The sequence below is a fragment of the Apteryx mantelli genome, chromosome 4, assembly GCF_036417845.1.
Source record: "Apteryx mantelli isolate bAptMan1 chromosome 4, bAptMan1.hap1, whole genome shotgun sequence".
Taxonomy (NCBI): domain Eukaryota; kingdom Metazoa; phylum Chordata; class Aves; order Apterygiformes; family Apterygidae; genus Apteryx; species Apteryx mantelli.
This window is the reverse complement of record NC_089981.1, coordinates 66,040,732-66,061,148: the sequence shown is the minus strand read 5'-3', so window position 1 is coordinate 66,061,148 and position 20,417 is coordinate 66,040,732. Positions and strand designations below refer to the sequence as shown.

General features: G+C 40.0%; 1 protein-coding gene across 1 annotated transcript in view; it reads right to left on the bottom strand.

Moving 5' to 3' along the window:
• The window catches only part of LOC136990960 (neurexin-3), a 309,599-nt gene that overhangs the window by 86,012 nt on the left and 203,170 nt on the right, over nucleotides 1–20,417 (bottom strand). Inside the window, exon 2 of the mRNA XM_067295682.1 lies at nucleotides 3,624–3,925. Coding sequence (XP_067151783.1) covers nucleotides 3,624–3,925 — 302 coding nt within the window. The remainder of the gene's footprint in view (nucleotides 1–3,623; nucleotides 3,926–20,417) is intronic.

Here is a 20,417-nt window from a genome sequence, read left to right as displayed (position 1 = left end):
CAGGGTTTAGTGCTAACTGAAATAATAAGATAAATAAACAAGGAGATTTGTTTTGACATTAACAATCACTACTCAACGGAATCTGTGGGTTCACTTGGTTTGTCCCTGAGGAGATTAACTACTGTGATAATCACTTGATATAAAAAAAAACAAAGCACTTAGTACTCTTCCAGCTTAGCTGAAAAATGTTTAACAATTCCAAAAAATACCAGGCAGAAACCCCAGCTATTAAAAGTACTGCTCGAATTCTAGGAACAGCCAAGAAATTATGCAAATCCTCCTCCTCTCCCCCCTGCCAAAAAGTGCAGAGGAGTAGACTAGATGGCATCTTGAAGCTCCTGCTAGCCTTTTTACCTGGAATTGTTTTAGCTCTGGATGATAATCTTGGAATTTCTAAACTTTATTTTGAGTTCATTTTAATGAGAAATGTATTTCTCTCTAGTGCAATGTTCTCAACCAATTACAAGGAGGCTATTAATTTCCTTATGAAACCTCAGTATTCAGTATTCTTTGCATCCTCTGTTTTTGAAGAAATATGGGCACAGCTGGAAATCAGACTTTTCCAAATGAGCCAGACCATATTATACTGTAAGTTTGCATGTGAATTTGTGTCAGGGAAGATGCTTAGTAGATAATTTATTACATATAAAATTATATACTTTGTCCTTTACTACATCTTCTGCATGAAGATCTCAAAGGACTTCACAGAAATTACTAAACTAAGACAAATAGATTGTCTGAAAAATAGTTAAGTATTTTACAGATGAAGAAACTCTCTCTCTCCCTCCCCCCTCATCTCTCTCTCTCTCACACACACACACACGCACACACAGAATATACAAGCTGCTGGAAGCTGCTGTTAAAATAGAGTGTCCTTATCTTTTTTTGTTAAATGAAGCCTTTATAAGGTCAAGATGTACGGTGACCATTCTCAGTTGTGTCCTGAAACATGTCCATAGCAAATATTAATTAAATATCAGTCATTTAAGTTTTCAACCTCTTTCAAACTCTTTATCCTGAAGACTGAAGGGTTTTAAGACTTCTTGATCCTCTGTAATATCAATTAAAATTAAGCATATGCAAAACCTGACAGGAAGACCTTAGCATTCAAGGCTTATCTTTATTGAAAACTGGTGGTTAAACTTACCAATAATTTTTGGATGGCAACTTTCAGGACTACCAGGATTGCCTCTCCTCAAGGCCTCAATGGCTCCAATTTCTAGGCAGTTTTAGGTTCTGGGTCAATGCCATAATTTTGAGACTAAACTTAGAAGCCAGAAGTTAAAATGAAAGTATCTAGGGAAAATATATGGATCCAAAAAATTCCAGCATTATAGACATTTCTTGGTTGAACTGAATTCTGTCATGACTATTAATAGAATTGGACACCAAATCATCTCTGCTACTTTTTTTATTTTAATCTTGGCCTTTAATAGGATGGCACAGCCATCTTATTAAAACATTCCCTGTCTTGCCCAGTCAGGTAAGACTCTTTAAGAATTCAAGATCACATGGAAATACTCGGAGTGAATAGATCAGGAGGAGTAGAAATCTGGGGTGCTACTTAACTGGCAAGGGACTTCCCTGCTTCTAATGATTGCCAAAAAACTTTTCTGGTCTAGTCAAAGACAAAGAGGCATAGACATATTTCCATTTAGTTGTGGATCCAGAAAACCAAACAAAACAAAACCACCCTGTGAAAGATTAGGAAAGGAGACTAAGAGCTTCCCATTCACACTTCCCCTTCCCCACTTACTACTTCTTCAAGATCCAAACCTACCCTGGCACACAGTATGGATATATTTTGCTTCAGGCACAGTTTCCCATTGAAAATTGATTTCCAACAAAAAAAGAGAAGTATGATTAACTAAAATGACCAATAAACCATTCAGAGATATTCAGAGACCAGCCATTCTCACAACATCTAAAAATAACAAACACATCAAATAAAGTGATATATTCTGACCATTCCAGATTGACAGGCCTCAACCAGTTGCTGTATCTTCCTTTAATGGAACGATGCAAGTATCTGAACAAGACAGGATCATTAAGACCCATCCACTGCATAAGAAATTAAATTTGCATCTGCATAGAAACTAGTAAAAATAGACTAATATTGCTGTCAGTAATGATGCAGCAGTCTTGTGAAAGTTAGGTCACAAATCTGTCCTCCAATATCCAGACATCTTGAACATATAGAAATATGGGAATTCAAATGGGAAATACAACTATATCCAGTTCCAACACCAAATATTTGAAAGAAAGACATGAAACCCCCATAACAGACAAATCATCTATGGATATCTATTAATTGAGACTCTTTCTGACCCTTGGTACTGATTAGCCTATGCTCACAGATACATTTTATCTTAGCTACTGTAAAATATTACTACAAAAGCTGTTTTCTCAGCAAATAAGGTTGTATAAACTTGAACAAAACTATTAGGGGTTGTGTTAACATTCACATTAATGAGCAAATAAACAGAACACATTGTTTTCACAAATTGATTTTAAAATCTCAATTTACAAGCTATTTATGCTGCCTTTACCAATCAGCAAGACACCAAATAATGCATATCCACAGCATAAACCTCATTTATCATGCAGCAGATGGGCCTTAGTGACTTGATATATTCACCAGCTTTCAGAGCAAGGTTATTTAATTTTATCTTATCTATTTATGTCTGAATATATATTTCATGAGGAAGACTTAAGGATTTTAAGGCTAGCCTACTAGCAAATACATCACCTGATAGAGCTGTCTGCTTAGAAATTTGTATGCAGATATACAAAATTACAGTGGTAAAATCAGACAAAACTTCTCCGAAGTGGAATTGTAGGATTGGATTGGGCTGGGGTTGCTTGGCTTTTTTGGTCCTTCCACTTTTCCAGTCCTCACAGCCAACAGAAGAGTCTCATAGGCAGAGACATAAGAAATAAAGTAGACTCTCATTACAGAAATAAGGGGAAAAAATAAAAAAGAGAAAAAGAACAGAAAATCAAGAAGACTCCAGCCAATTCATTCCAAAGCTATAAAGTTAAAATAATTACATGCATACCTACCAGCCTGCATACCTGCACACTCACACACACACACACACACACACAAAAGAAAAGAAAAAAATAAAGGAAAACCAAAGACTTCCAGAATTAGAATTATGACATCATGGCAATGGTTAAACCAATTAACAAAACTTAAAGAAAAAAGGAGAGAGGTATAGAGTGTTGGCTGCTGGAAAAAGACTCCGTTCCCACAGTAAATAAATGCAACAAGACTATTACTGATAAGATTGAATCACAATTAAGGAAATAATAACATAGAAAAGAACAAAAAAGAGAACAGGAAAAGGGAGATGAAAGTAAAACTATGTCACAAGTTTTTATTATTAAATCAAACTAAGAAAAAGAGGAAATTAATAAAGAAGAAATGGAGATAGCAACGGGGCTAAATTCTCTTCAACTAATGGTCTTTCATTGTCCCTTGGATATCGAGATACAGAAAATGTAGAGAGACTTTGATGATCCCAACAAGCATTCCCATTCCTCCTTTACTCCCTCCCACCTGTCCCGTCCAAGTAAAACAGAATGAAGTTTTCCCAGCATTTTCTCCCCTTCACCATTACCTGCCGCAGGTTGCGCGTCACTTTAACGTCATGCCACGCGTTGTCATTGAATTTGCCATTGACAGGCTCCACAATGGCCTCAAAGGCCCCAGACCCCAGGTTAATGACCAGCGAGACCGCACCATCTTTCAGAGCCAGGTTGACATAATCAGCCGACTTGCCAGTGTGCAGAATGAGCCCATTGCGTTGCCATGTCTTGAAGGAGAGAGTGATCTCATCACTGCTGCTCTGGATGGGGTTTTGAGACAGGTCATAGCAAAGATATTCTGAACCACGGAAAGTGGCCATGTTCTCATCTCGTGCTGAAAAAGAAGAAAGGGAAACAGAAAAAAAACTATTTAGCAGTTAGCCAAGAAGAGATTTAAGATCATTATGAAATTTTTGAGAAATCCCACAGCACCATTAATGTTCCATACAATTATATATCATGACAGGTTAATGACTGTACTGCTCCTGTTGTAGTACGGCTATCAAGAGAATTAACAGCAGGGTCCACAGTCCCTATAAATTTCAGGGTTGTGTTTTCAGTTCCACTGCAGAAAGAACTATCACCACAGGGACCATTCAGAAGTATACAGTGGATCTAGCAAAAAGCGCATTTAAAGACACTGTTACAAGACAATTTACGTCCTTTTGAGGAAAACAATGGAAGACTCCACTATTAACCACATAACCATCACCTATGAATTGCGCATAAATGTTCCAAAAGGAATTAATGTCCTCCCCAAAGATTAATATTTAGATTAATTACTAATGTCACCTTAGGTAATCACAATTCATCTGCTAGGCAATCTAAACTGGACACCAGAATGTAATACTGATTGAACCATCCCTTTCTTTCAACTAAGAGACCCAGCAGACAAGAGAGCTACCTGAAGTGCCCTATAGTTTCTTTCTTAAGAGTAGGAAGGAAGTCCACGTAAAACATTTGTCCGCAGTTGTAAGAAGCAAGGTTGGTGGTAAACACCTCTCAGAACTTTGCCTGTTTGATCACCTTATCTGGTTTTGTTAATACAAAAGCATATCTTTTTAGTACAGCAGAAATAAACCCAAGGTATTATTCATACAGCACATGACATATTTCCTCATTAAATAATAAAATCTCATGTATGCAGAGTAGAGTAGGGAAAAATCAGTAGCCTCATTTCTTACTGTCTGGAAGCAGCATTTGAATGTCATTCTACAGAATGAAATGCAAACCTGAAAATCCTTTGCGTAAGCTGGAAGTCTGCTTCCCAATATCTGGGCTTCCACAGCCCCACAGAACCAATTCTTCTACCAAATTGCACTAATGTGACCACAGTCAGCTATGCACCCTGATTTCACCCAATGGAAGGAATACAAGACTGTGATGGTAGAGCTTGCAGGAGGGCTGTCGACAGCCCATTTCTTCCCAGTACATTCCAGGAGATAATTCCATTACAGTGGAGTCTATACAGATCTACTGACCTCCTCTCTCAGTATTGTGGCACATTTTTGACTCCCAGCCATGAAAGCAAGTCTGAGCATGAACAACTACATGGTGCAAGCAGTCAAGCTATCGCTACTTACAATCCACTGCATAAGGCAAGTGCTGATGCTATTGCCATTGACATATTAACAGCAGTTTTCTGCTTCATTTTGTCTCATTTGGTAATCCTAATAAAGATTAGCCAGAATTTGTTAATACAAGACTGAGGGGAAAATGCTTGTTGACACAGCTATTCTTGAAAAATAACTATGTGGTGAAATCCGTGTCTTCACAGCATGAAATAGTAGTCACAAAACAGCACAATGTTGCAACATGAATACATACCATCCTCAAATGATACGTCTGAGTTAAACATAGACTTTTGCAGTCTTGATCGAGGGTATCACAGAATGAACTCATTAAAAAATCTAGGCTCTATGACAGCAGCTGTAACCCATCTTTGCACTTGTGTAAGTGTATTGTGTGTCTATATACCCCTGTGAGCATAGAGTAACACAAATTACTCCATGCAACAGCACAGGTTAGAAGCCAACTGGCATGAAAGCAGCTTTACAGAAAAAGACCTGGGGGTCCCAGTGGACAACAAGTTGGATACAAGTCAGCAGTTGGCCCTTTCAAAGAAGGCCAACTGCAGCCTGGGCTCTACTAGCAAAATTGCAGCTAGCAGGTCCAGTGAACTGATTCTTCCCCTCTGTTAGGGACTTGTTGAGTACTGCGTCTGGTATTGAGCTCCCCAGTACTAAAATGATGTGAACATACTGGAGCAAGTCTAGCAGAGAGCTACCAAGATGCTCAGGGCACTGCTGCAGGTGATATATACACAGAGGCTGAGAGAGCTGGGTTTGCTCAGTCTTAAGAAGAGAGAGGGCTCAGGGGAGGCCTTATTGCTATCTACAACTGCCTAATGGGACAGCGTAAAAAGACGGCACCAAATTCTTCTCAGAGGTATGCAAAGAAAGGATGAGAGGCAATAGACACAATTGGAACACAAGAAATTCTGACCCAAAATAAGAAAAAGATGTTTCACCACAAAAGTGGTCAAACACTGTAAGAAGGGCCTAGAGAGACCATTAAATCTCCAACCTTGGACATACTCAAAACTCAGCTGGGGCACGGCCATGAGCTGCCTGCTCTAACTGGACATTCTCTAAGCAGGCTGTCAGACTGGATGGTCTCTGGAGGTCCTTTCCAAATTACATGATTCTATGATTCTGTCCTGAATACATTTATCTACCACCAAGGAGTACATATGCTTGTGTTAATATACAACCAGCCTAAGAACAAAGCGTTTATATTGACTGCAGTTCTGCAAGCGTCAGAGCCAAGAGCTTAACAACACTCTCCACTGTGGTAATTCCCCTGCCTAGTCACTTCTCATCCTTCGGAAGGAAATGTGTTACAATCAAGTCAGACACACGCTCTATATACCTGCAGGTAATTCTGATCAAATAACTGGCATCTGAGGTCAGGAGTCAAACAGAATCATTACAACTAAGCCATTTTCCCAAAGCCATAGATATGTGAAGCACTGAATACACATTTAATGTCTTTGGGGGGGAGGGCAGAAAGGGGGTACGGGGGGTTGATTGTTCACTCAGTACAAGACATATTAATAGGGCGCATTTACAGTTTCTCAGCCACTTAGACAGAATCTCACTGATCTACTCAGTACAAAGGAGAAGACAAAGAGTAGATTAGAAATCTAAATATAAGTAAAGGCAACCACTGCAGACTCATCAAAACATGGCAGAGAAAATTCAGAAAGATATTCCTCTTACATTTTTACTTGCACCACTAGTTTTAATATAAGGAGATATCAACCCACCCCTGCATGCAACAGTCATCTGTTTCTTCTGGTCATCTGCTGCTGACCATTGTCACAAATGGGATTCTGGACCTGATCCATCCTTGTATCCTTTCTGTTTTTATTTCCTGAAAGCAGATCAGAGAGCCTTGGGAGAATGCCACCTATTTCTGATTCATGTATTGTTACAGCTATTTTCCTCCTCCTGTGGCTCCTGCCTGTCTATCCTCTGGATAGACATTAAATTTGCGTAAGAAACACTGCACACTAAAATCTTGCTGGCATACCCAAGCCAGTTGAAATTCACACCTTTCTACCCAATGTCTTAGAAGCACAACTCCCAAAGTAAATATACTCTCCAAAACAATAATTCCTAAACTGTGATCTGTGGGTGACTGGTAGACCACATGGCCACATTAAAGGCTTTCATGCACAGGCAAGGCTCCAAGCTCCAGAGAGCTATGCGTATTCCTCCAAGTTGCAACACAGTGGCCTCTTTCTAGCCCTGTGGCCTGACCCAACACAGGGAAGGCTCTTTACCAAGCACAGCCATTCCACGCTGGGCTGCATGTTAGGACCCTCTGATGTATGTGATGTTGTCACAGGCAAACAGTCTCCACTTGGGGAATTTCATTTAATTTAATTTACTGCAACTAACATAAACCTTTATTACTGATTTGGGCATTGAGAAACAAAGACGACATAAACAATTAAACACGTAGGGAAGCACCTTTCCTCAGGCTCAACTTCAGTCCACCAGCTCTCCTTCCCCCTTCCTAGCCTCAATTCCCTTGTTTTTGCCACAGGTTATACTTAGCCCCCCCGCCCACAATTCCTTCAGTGAGGCAAGGGGTGGCGCAGGATATTGGGCCCAGTGCTTAGGGGTTTCCTCCTGCCACTCCATGCTTCTTATGCTTTTCTTCCACTGCTCCTTGCTTCATACTGCACCTGTCCCCTGGCAGGGGTCCCTGGGGCCGCAGTCTCCTCAGAGGCGTGCCTCCTCTGCCAGAGAGCGCCTCCAGCCCTGCCCCTTTCTGCTCCGTTCCTCCATTTCATTTCTCCAAACGCACCTCTTCAAATCTCTCCTCGAGTCCCCTGTTGTGTCTTCTCCTGCACGCCCTGTGTGTCTCCGCCTGCATCTCTTGCCCCTGGCGGCTACGGCCCTTTCCTAAACACGCGAGCAGCGGCACTGCGAGCCCCTCTGGCCGGCAGGTCTGACCCTCCTGAGGGAGCCGGCTGGAACCGGCCGCGACTGGCCCAGGCGGTTCCCAGCTGCAACTGGCGCTGGGCGGTTCCCGGCCCCTCCGGCCCAGGCAGCCGCAGGCCCCTGCGGTGCGACCCTGCCGCCTGCTCCCAGGACGGTGTCTGCCACAGAGAAGCACCTGGGAGTCACTGGAGAGCAGGGAGGGCAACGAGGGACGCACGTGGTCTCCACAACCCACGATTTAGTGGAGCAAAGCCCCGAGTAGGCTGCAGGTCTCACAGTATCTCCCTGTGCTTGTGGGCACGGTCTGGTGACGTCTGTAAGACCAAAGAGCGGTAAATCATCCATTATTTATTAACTCCTGACCATCGTGCTATACATTTCTGAAGGCTCCACAAACTTTCCACAAAAAGGAGATCAGACACAGGGAATTCAAAGAACAATGCCAAATTGCACTGTTGGTATTTATGGCTTTTATATTCTTGAAACAATTTGATAGGGTACCAAAGAGCTTCTGCATAGCAATGTGACTAACCTAGGATAGCTAAACTTAACTCAACGTCAACAGGAAGCATTGGTTTACGTTACATGGAAAAATGGACCAAGCCCCGATTTTGCTGGAATGTGAAACTCTCTCTATATAAATGATACTACCCGGCAGTGATGTTTGAGCTGTTCAGCTGTGACAATGCAACTCTTTTCCAGTGCATCAAAATAAAGTTTACTTGCAGCAGCATTTAGAATGTTTGCAAACTACTGATTTATACATGATTTGCAAGTGTTAATTTTTAACACAGTTAACACTAGATAGATAAACAAAAATCAGAATCTGAAAGCAGGTTACTTAGTACATGTAAACAATTAAATATTCCATTTTGCTTGTTAGTATTATTTTAAACACATTATTTGCAACACATTTACATGACTAAATTCTCTGCAACTAAATTCTCTACAGCGCTGTCAGAAGCATATAAAACTCCACATTCAGATTTAACACAACATATTCAAAGCCTCACAGAAATCAACAGAGGAGGAGTGAAACCCATGATCTTCAAATTGACCATCACAGACCAAGTCCTTGAGCTAGTGGAGTCATCCCATCACTTTAAAGGCATGAGAAAATGTTACCTATGTTGACTAATCACTAACTTGCACAGCTAGCATATGAAGCACTTACCACCACCACCCCACTGCAAAGCCTACTTTGCAAGCCTCAGGTCTGTAGCTATCAAATTCCCAAAGCAGCTGCCATTAAGTACTATGGACAGGTAGCAAGAATGGAAACAAATGCACAGCCATCGCTACCTGAGCCAAGCTCCTGGCCCCTCTCAGCCCTGCAGAAACCCCCAGAGCTTGCTGAGTCTCAGGTTCCCAAGACAGGTAAAGACTGGGGATCTTTCCATATTGTATACAGCTATACTCCCCATTCAGGAGAGCCAGACAGTGACTTTTAACTTCAGTTTTCATGTGCAAAGCTGTTGCTACGTGCTTCTGTTAAAGCTCTTTCTACAAAGGAGAACTCAAATTAGGAGATCAAGAAAGCGTGGCGTCTAGTCACATACAAGGAAACTAAGACACAGAGATTTTAAAGGATATATTCATGGCCACCAGGAACTCAGTAGTATAGGAAGCATTTCAGTTCACAACCTGCTAGCTCCCAATCTTAGGCTCATTCAACTAGTCCTTAAGCATGTGCAGAGGGAAACCAAGCTCTTTTATTTCTTCCAGTCCTCTTAGGAAGTCACCCCACCAAAGCAATGCATAGCAGGGGAGCCTCCAAAGTTTTGGATGAACCCTCAAACTATCTAAATGCTTTATGTTTGTGAAGCTGGAAATAGCACATCCTAGAAGCACTGATTCTGCCCAAGGGCAGGAAGTCAAATACTCAACGAAAATAGCATCTGCTCAGGTTTTCTGGCCTCAGACAAATTTAGGAAACATTTAGAAAAATAAAACGGAGAATGCCTTTCTTGACACCTTCTGAAAACTTTAAGTAGCTCTCCTAATAAACCGAAGTCAACTGCTAACCTTTTGTCAACACCCACTGCTTTAGAGCAGTACCCCCAGTACCCCAAGGGGGTCCCTACCTGACTGGGGATAGGTTTACAACCAACACTGGAGCATGTCTTCCGTCAGCAAGAAAAGCAAACTCTCTGCACTGCTTGAGAATTAATAATTGCTCCAGTGCTTGGTGGGTTTTACCTTATCTGTGTGGTTTGTTGTACTTTGCATGGAAAAGCTGGTGCTGTCTGATAATCCAGGAATGGTCTAACGCTGTCACGTGTCAGGCTTCTCTGCCAAACCCCAGTGCATTAATGACTGAGGCAGCAAAACAGCTGGATCCTCCCTTGACCTTCTGTCAAACAGAGGTCAATACGGAGAAAGTATTTACAGGATCCTTTTCTCCCTGCTACTTAATAATTCCCTGTAACACAGGAAAATCCTACAGATATGAAACTTTCCTCAAATAGATCTGCTTCTAAAGTTGACCACTGATCACAGAACCATTAACATTAAAATAAAGGACTACCATCCACAATGACAGACAAAAGATATCTTCCTGTTGATCATAACCAAATTCAGAACAAATCCAGAACATAGAAGGAAAAATACCAGTGTGTTCCAAAGGTACTGTGGATAGATAATGAATTCAGTGTAATAAGAATATAACACAGCTTTATAAAATACAGCTATGTAGAAGGCCTGTGAGAAGCTATGCGTGAGGGGGAAAAAAAGGCAACCGCTCTCCCTATTGGCATTAGTCCCACTGCATGAATGATGAGCCTTCCTCACCTAAGAATATGCTAGTGGAATCATTGGAATACTACAGCATAACCACGTTATTTATTAGTGGCTATGAACTTACTGTATTTGGGCATCAGCTATGCTTTCGGCAGCATGACATGTAATACAGGGAAATTATCCAATTTATTTCTAATAGGATGACTGGATAAGATAATGATCCTAGCAAGCACAATTGAATGGGGTGTTTTTGGAAGGAATTTTATTGCAATCTTCCTGTACTGCTGAAGCTAAGAGGTGTTCCTGTATATGCAGTAATCTGCTGTGTTACTGAATAGCTGGGCATGGATGTGACTAAACATGTTAGTGTCAGCAGGTATACCTTTGCCTTCTTTCTATACTAACTTTTATTGTCAACAACAGTCCTAGAGTTTAAAAATTCTAATGGAGCTGAAAGAAATTTTTTGATCTGGATCATAGCGAGGTCATGAAAGAATAACTAGGATTCGAAAATTCCAAATCTGAACTTTGTGAACTAAGGGGAAAATAGACTTAGAAGCCATTGCAGATGATGAGCCATGAGAGACCAAGGCATCATCTCCCAAAGGAAGTGGTGTAATACCAGTCTGGACAAAACCCTATGAAATATGCTAGGAGGTAATTCTCTTCTGGCCAGAAGGGCTGTCCTGAGAGTGACCTACAATATCTATGATCCTCCAACATGCTGTGATGTTGTAGAACAATGAAAAATTTATATTCTGTGAATCACTTTCATGTGTATCTGATGTTCCCTCAGAGTTCAGGGGAGGAGAAACTGTACATCAAATGTCACAGGGAAAATAACTCAGCCAACACCTCTGAAGGACAAAAAAGGTCAACTATTTCCATCAGTCTCTGAAAGAGTTGTCCAGTGACTGAATGCTGAAATCCTAATGAAAGCCCTCAGAAGCAGTCAAAGCAGCTCATCCAGATTTATGTTAGTAACACAAAACTGTTCTGTTTAATAACGATCAGACTGTTATTTTAAAGAGATAGTGACAAACTCCAGTAACAGCTAAACAGCAGATGACTGCATCCCCCATTAAATTGTGCAAACTTTTATTGCATTCTTCCTTTTTAGCCTTTGAGCAGGAAAAATAATACATCCAAATATTTTTTTTTCCTAGCCTGATTATTCTTCACACCACCTGATTGAATCAGTGATGTAATGGGATTATGACAGACATTGACACCACTGATCAAATCTTCTCATAATGTCTCATGCTCTCTCATACACACACATATACACACTCTTGGTAATCAACAGCAACATGAGAAGATAGATAAAACAAGACAGTTTAAGCAAAGGACTCATCCAACTTCAGCAAGTATTTGTTTGGAAAGTATTATGGAGTTTTTTTATTATTTAGGTACTTAAGAAATAGTGTGAGAAACATTCTTCTGTGCATGAAGCATCTTCTGAACATCACTTACAGTGATGCTGATACATACACAAAAGCTTTGAGAGTCATGCCATATACTGCATTTATACTCCACAAACTTTAAAGTAAGAGCATCTACATAATTACCTGATTTGCAGATTATATTTTAAAATACCATATTTTTCATATAGGACTAAACACGATCTGTACATGAAAAAAGGACAAACATTTATGAGTCTTACAAGTATGGAGCAAGACGGCTTTTAAACATTTCCAAAGCATGTTTATTATGTAGAGATGCCATTAATGAGATGTTTGAACTGATTGAACTAATAAAACCTTACCAAAAGAATATCATTCTGACTCAAAGACAATTATGGGAATAAATTTTCACAAGAAAAAGTACTTTTGCTGTTGGAAAAAAGCTGCCTGTGAAATCAAGGAAAGAGGTTAGAATGGAAAAGCCTTTTCAAGGTCTGAGCTGCAGTCCCACAACAAAAAAACTAGCATCCCAAATGCTTACTACGTTTAAATCGTTCTAGATAATGTTCATTTTTCCAGGAATAGTGTCATTTATTTTTTCTTCAGGCCCATCATTCTCACTAATTTGTATCTACATAATTTGGAATCACTGTATCCACATTAGAAACTGTATAGATAAGAATCAGTGGAGGACAACATCTCTCATCATGTTTAAGAGATGGGAGGAGCAGTGTTAGCTTAGGAGCCAAACACAATGGTGAGATGCAGTCAACAGTCAGTGCTCTTTCAGTGCTGAACTCAAATTTTGCACACACTGTAGCAGCTCTTATCTTACCCCAAAAAGGCCTTTCATCTCACCAGTAAGAGCAAAGGAAGCAGCATGTTACACAGGAGAATGTCAACTGCCTTCCATGAGTCATGCCCCCTCCTCCTTTATCAGCTGCTTTACAGGTTACCCCTTGAGTCTAGCAGACATTGCTTGTTAAAAGGTCTTCAGCTTTAAGCCCAGAAGAGATCAAGGAGACTTAAAAACGTTTTTCTTTTTGTCAAACTTGACTAATCTATTATTCCCCTGAACTCTAAATCTCTTAATGAAAACAGAGGGAAGAACTGCTTTCTCTTAAGATAGTGCACTAGAGCTCTGGAGCCCAACGTTCAATCCTCATGTGCTGCTGCCTGTGTCCTTGGACAAGTCTCTTTGGGCTGACTCCAACAAAGGAGAGGCTCTGACCCCTCAACTGCGAACTGTGCCTAAGAGGTCCAGAGCCAGCCCTGCAAAGTGACTCATCTCTCCTAATGAATTTGGGCCATTGCACAGCAAAGAATGAGAGCAAAGAGGTAGAATAGTCATGACAGTCCTGGAATCTTTAAGTCAAAGAAAAGAGGGCATCTTCTAGGTCCTTGATCTTCAAACAGTCTACATACTTTGTCTAGTAAAAAATGTAAAAGCAATTTCAATGTATTACTTCCACATATATAATAATATATATATTCCACATATATATATAATAGAGCTGATGGCACTTAGCCTGTTAGAAGGATGACTGCTTTAAATTTTTGGAATATTCAACTATTACATACAGGGTTGAAATTCATAACCATCCAAAAAAAATCAGAATTCACAGAAATGAAGATATTTTGCTCCTCGACCCTGGAAAACTCTTCTTCACTCAACAGTAATATTACAGTTCGTTCCATGAAACCTGCTCTGAGAGGAAAAAGAAAATCAGATGTATCACAAAAAAAGTCTCCTTAGTGCAGCACATTCAGCAGTAGACAGAGATTAAATTAACCTAAATTCATCAGTAATATGATCCACAGATCCCCTACTGACTGAACCACCTTTTTTTGTCTGTTTCTAAAGGGAAGCAGAAGGGGGAAGAGGGAAAGGTCTCTCAGAAGAATCCAAACCTGTGATCGAACCGTTTATTCCAGAAACCACCAGCATCATTTGCTTTGATAACACACAAAATAGCTGGAAAAACACATTCATAAAATGTTATAGCTAAAATCCTTTGATTACAAAAATATTGGTACCAAAATAATGAATAAATAATCAGACATATGTCTGCAAAAGATTATAGCATATGGCTGGTAACAACATCTTTTTCAGACATCTTCTAAATTGCACACAAAAATTGATCTAAATGACAGACTACAGGTGTAGAAGTCAGGACTAGAGCATTTTATCCCTGACTTTGCCACTGATTTACCATACAACCTGAGGCACTTAATTAACCTCAGCTGCCTCCATCTGTATTACAAAGACAACAAAAACATAGGTGAAGTCCTTGAGACCTATGGGAAAAGAATACTATACGAGTTTAATGAAACTTCTCTGCAAAACAAGATATTTTCCACAGCTGTGAGGAGAAGCCCACGTGCCCATTCAGAGTATATGGAGCATACATAGTGTCCTGGGTATCTCTTTTTTCGTATATTTTCTATTGTTTGCTAAATGCAGACAACTGTACTGTTATCAGTGTGTGATTTTGCATTGTCTGCCATTTGCAAAGAAACAATAAACTCCAAGTATCACTCTGACTATGGCACTATATGCTAGAGTTGTGCCCATTATTTATATTCTGATTCACTGGCCAAAGAGACAAAAAAACAATTCTGTGACAATGTGTCTTGCTTGACTCAAAAGAAAATACATTTTTATGTTTTACACTTCCTTAAAAATACATTTCTTTAAAAAAAGTACAGTTCCATTTTCAAATAAAAGCATGAAACGCATTTATTTTGAAATGGATGATGCTCAATACATCAAATTAAAAAAAGAATTTGCTTGAAACAATCTGATATAGTCATATAAATTCACAATTTGTTTTGGCTGAACAAAATATACTTTTTCCTTTTCTTTTAAAGCAACATTTTCCTGAACAATTTCATCCCCCCACCCCAGTTCCTGCACCCAGTAGGTGCAGGAAAAGCAGTGTGTTGCTACTAATTTTGTCAAGCACTTAGATACCATAATGGTGCCGTGGGCATAAAACCACCTAATTCCTCACTGCTGACACAGGTGAGGGCAATTCCTACTGCCGTTACCGTATACTTATTCTGATGTTTTTATTTGCTCTGCATTTCTTTTAGCTTACTTTTCCCTTGGTGCATCATTCTAAAAGATAAGGATGCTAATCTCTGAACATAATACCCAGGAGAAATGTTTTCCTTGCAGACTAAACATGCAGCACAGTGTAAACTGACCAGAGAGAACATGGCAGCACCCTAAACATAAAACTCAAGATTCAGCACATTCACCAGCCTTGCTCTTGTACAGGTATCTCTGCCTCTGGGTTGTTACACAGCCCCTCTGGGTAGGATGTGCATGCAGGCACAAAAGGGTAAGAGCATGCAAGTGTACAGCTGAGCTCTTTGTTCACCATCTTTTTCAGTATCCTGTTGACCAAAAGCAGACTATCCTTTTTTTTTTTTCTTAAAACATAAAGCAACTTATGTGCCAACAAGCAACACTATATTAACCACCTCAGAAAAATTTGTTGTTCTTCAACAGCAATCTCAAGGTTCACACTACCCTTACTCTTTTAGCCTTTTAAAAAATAGAAGTCAAATTCCAATACTTATCCTAATGCTAAGTATTCAAGTCTGTTTACTATTGGGTCTAGAGGCAATAACACTGATATTCAGCTAACAGACAGGATGCATGTGTGGCATATGTGTTCCTTACCATACCTTCCCCAAACTTACTGATGTTGGTGAAAAGTTGTAACACTGGGGAAAGGGACACTTAGGAAGCAACAACAGAATTCCCTACATATGTGGTAGAACCCGACCTACTTGGGATAAATCCTGGTAAGTGTCAATGGGAGCCTTCCAAGACTGCAGGAATGAATGGAAATAAAGATTTACACTGTGATTGAGAGGAGAAAGTGAAAAATGCATTCACAACTAGAACAGATATAAGGAGCATGGAGAAGGAGAAAATCCTGCTTCTATTGAAGGCCACTATTCTAGAAAACTAGTGGAAGGTGTCAGAGAAGAGAGCCGGAAAGACAGAAGCAGCTAGACAGCATCCTAAGAGATGGGTGCACGTGTGCTTGTGTTAGCACCAGTCTTCCAGGAGGTGTCACACTTGCTGTTGAGTAGGGAGTCCTCTGGACGTCCTTCCAGTGTGATGTGTGAATAGAAAAATAGTTAGAAGCTAATCGCTGTAATAACGCAATAATGATTCACAAATTATCCTCTTTCAATACCAGTGAGTGGGTAAGCCACGCCTGTGAAAAGGGGAGATGCAAGGGAGGGTGAAAAGCAAAAGTGAGGTGGAAAAGAGATGCAGAGTGGGAAAGAGCAGTGCACAGGACTTCTATCACAGAGCTTGCAATAATGTCAGCTCCTCATAGTTTTAGTATTATTTAGCAGTATGTGTATTTTGAACCCCAGTACTGCCATGATATCAAAATTTATTGCCAAATAAAAGTGCTGCCCTTCGTTTATGCTCATTGTGAGAGATCATTAAAACCCTTCATGGAAGTAGCAGTCTCCAAACTCAATTTGAGGCACAATGATTCTTCTCAAAACAAAGCCACAGGCAAGCCTGCTCAGTGACTGTTACAAGCTGGCAGAGTGGCTTTGGCCAGTAATTATTTAGGGGCAGAAATGCATGCATTTGTATGCAATGAGAAATGCGTCGGGCTTCTGCTACGTCTGCACAACAGCAAGTTCCTTTGTGTTTACCTGGGGCATATATATACAGGTATAATGGCATCTGGTTGACTGTAAGATGTATGTGTAAGCAGTATAGTCGCACAGCGTGTTTCTGCGGAAAGGCATATACAGCACATCTGGACATGTGTGATATAGACACAAAGAGGAGGTTTGCTCATTGTTACAGTATGAAAGGAAGCACACATTAGTATGAAGAGATTTACAAGGGGAGTGGAAAAAGCACACAAACCCAGCTTTGAGTTGGTGTGCAAGCATATATGTAAAATGTGCAAGAATAAACATCCTTGTATACCTTACAAAGCCTGTATTAGGACATGAATGAAACAACTCACCTATGTAACTTCAGGGCACCCATAGAGGAGGAGATGCATATATACATGTATGTACATAGAGGAAATGAATACATCTTGACCACATGTAAAAAGAGGAGGGGATGCACATAATCTCAGGGCATAAGAACAGATGTCCACAGTGTGTATAAGGATGCAAGTATGGTGGAAGTGAGCTGACTTCCTGCGCTGTGTATGCGGGTGAGAGGGGAGGGAGTGCCAGAGTGCTATGGTGCATGCTCCAACTTCATCCTGGGCTTTTTCCCCTCCTGCTTCAGATTTTTCTGCGGCAGAGCAGACTCCATGTCTACAGGGAGGGTGCTAAATGAGTCAAATCCAATCTCTTGAATGCCTTATCAGTTGTGGACAGGCCTATTTCTGACAGCTGACCTTTCCCACCATGTGATGCCGAAAAACCCATACACCACAAACAATTAACACAATTCTGAAAACATAAAGCTGAAGGAAGGAAAGACTCTGGACTGTTGCAGACAGCGCTACAGACAGAAGGGAGAGAGTGATGCACAGAAAAGTGACTGACAGCAGGTACAGAATTTTGGTTCCACCTTATTTTGCAGCACACACACTTTACTACATTCTTTGCAGCTTGGCTGTAGCAAAGCTGTTTGCAAAAACAAGGCCCATGTAAAACAAGAAAAGAAAGGTGAGGGGACAGGGAACGCTCTTGGGAGGTGTATAATTGTCATTAAACCAATGCACAACTGCATGTCCATTCAAACACATGCAAAGCTGATATAAGGGGCAAAGACCCTTACCAGAAAATGAAAGCACACAGAGTGGAAGAGGCCAAGACAAATATCAGCCATCTTATACCTCTGCTGTTGTGGGACTAGCTCCTAAATGCACATGGACAAAGGCATTTATTAAAAGAACTAAGCAGCACTCACCTGAGTTAGGATCCTCAGCAATAATAAAACCTATCAAATACTGTCTTCCAATAAAGACAAGGAGACTTATTCCATAGAGTAACTTCAGTACAAAGTAAGCAGGAGACTTTCTCTTGGGAGACACAAGCACCTAAATGTAAAGGGGATGGAATAGTTGTCCAAAGGGTTTGCAGCCCACAGCGGGCTCAGGAAAAATACTGGATGTTCTCAGCTCTACTCTTAACTTGGTGTGAGACTTGGGCAAATAATTTACATTGTATTTTCTGACATGTCTGCTCACTAATGTGATTTTCTGTAATAGGTGAATGTAACAAACACATTTGAAGATCAAGACCAACATATCTCAGATTTGAAGAGCCAATCCTAGGCACACAGAATTCACATACAAGTTTGAAAATGTAGACATCATTAGTCTCCTCCTATGCACAAAAGACAGTGTTACCTACCATTATCAAGTAACTTTTTATTATTAGTAGTAGTAGTAGTGCATTGCAATAACAAACAGAGCCTCTAAAAGGGGCCAGGAATTCCATTTTGGTAGCTCTCTCCATATACAGAATGGGAACTAGATCATGCTGAGGAAAATTCACAAATAAAAATTTGACAGAAGCTCCACAAGAGTCATCTGAACACAACATCTAATTCATCTAGGGACTTGTGGAAAACAGGCATGCTTTTGAAGGTTTTCCATACAATCCAGACAAGACTGAGAAATAGGAATAGGAAGTGAGGTACAGGAAATCAACTGAGATCAGAGTGTGGGAAAAGCACAACAGTAGTGTAGTAATTTTTTTCAGTTTTAGCATCTCTGACTGGTTACTCCTGATAAACAAAATGTCGGTACTTCTTAGGCAAAAGTATTCTGGCTGAGATTTGGGAATATGCAGAAGCTTCTTTTCAAACCCTGCAGAACCAAAAAAGATTTTGAAAAGAAATGCTTTATATTTTTTTTTGTCTTTAACCAAATCAGTTAGAGCATGTTTGGAATTGTTTCTTGGCTATTTCTATTACAGTTTTTTGATACATATGTATTAAATATGTTTATTTATCTTAAAGTAATAAAAATCCATGCTCAATTTATACTGTAAATTTTTGGAAATAGTTCTCAGAAATTTCTGAAATGAACTATACTATTTAGAATTATAGGTCACAGCAATTCTATCAGCTCATTCAAAATGAAGATCTTTATACCATCACTGAAACTACTTTCATATCTTGATGTGACTTACCACCAATGATGAGTACAGCTATTTTCATTAGTTCAGCTTACTGGGTAGCACAATCTTATTAAAACCATGTACAGTTACTGACACTGGATGTCAACTAGGAAACAAATCAGCGCTTCTCTTCAGTACTATAAGCCAAATTCTGATCCCACTGGCCCTGATAAAAATTAGGAGTAATTTTATGGTAATCAGTGAAGATATACCACTGGATGCAAGACAATGATCATGCTGATATCTGCGTTTATGTTATTTTTCCTAAGCCTGTTGTTAGAAGGTCACAATTGATGTAATTCTAACTCTTACAGGTAAAATCCAGCTGCTGTAAAAATGACTTTTCAAATCTCCCTGCAGGAAATATGACACAGTCTTTGTGTTATAACTACTGCTGAAAAATGTGCATTCCTCTTGCAGCCTAGAAAGGTGCTGCCATTATTTTGCTAGAGATGAGTTTGCCCTGGACAGTCTTAGGGTGGGTGGGTGTGGGTGTGTTTTAAACAGTAAAGACTCTTATTCTAATCTCAACCCCAGGCAGACTTGTATACACCTTACACATATTTTTTAACCCTACAGCTTGTTTTACCAAAGTCCCTCTTTTCTCCCTGTACCCCACACTTTATCAACTCTATTAATCCACTGCCACTAGAGTATTGCCATTTCAGAGCTGAAAGATCATCAAAGGCTTTGGGAAGGAGGGAAGGCAGTTTTGGCTGAAACCCTCAAGGCAAAACCTTGTGTGTTCTTTTGTATGGTCACGGTTATGGATCATTTAAGTCCATGCTATGTGGAAAGGATTCCTATTTTCAAAATACAAGACAATTCTGAAAAACAACTATGCCAAACTAACAAACTGAGCTTCCAGGTTAATTGTCTTTAGATATCAAGAAGATCAAATGCGTTCAGTTCCAATAAAAATAAGTGGGTTTTTTTTTGTTGTTGTTGTTGTTGTTGTTGTTTTTTTTGGTAACTGTTAGGTCTGCCAGTACTTTGTGGAGTCGCAGGCGAGCTGGGATCTTTTTTG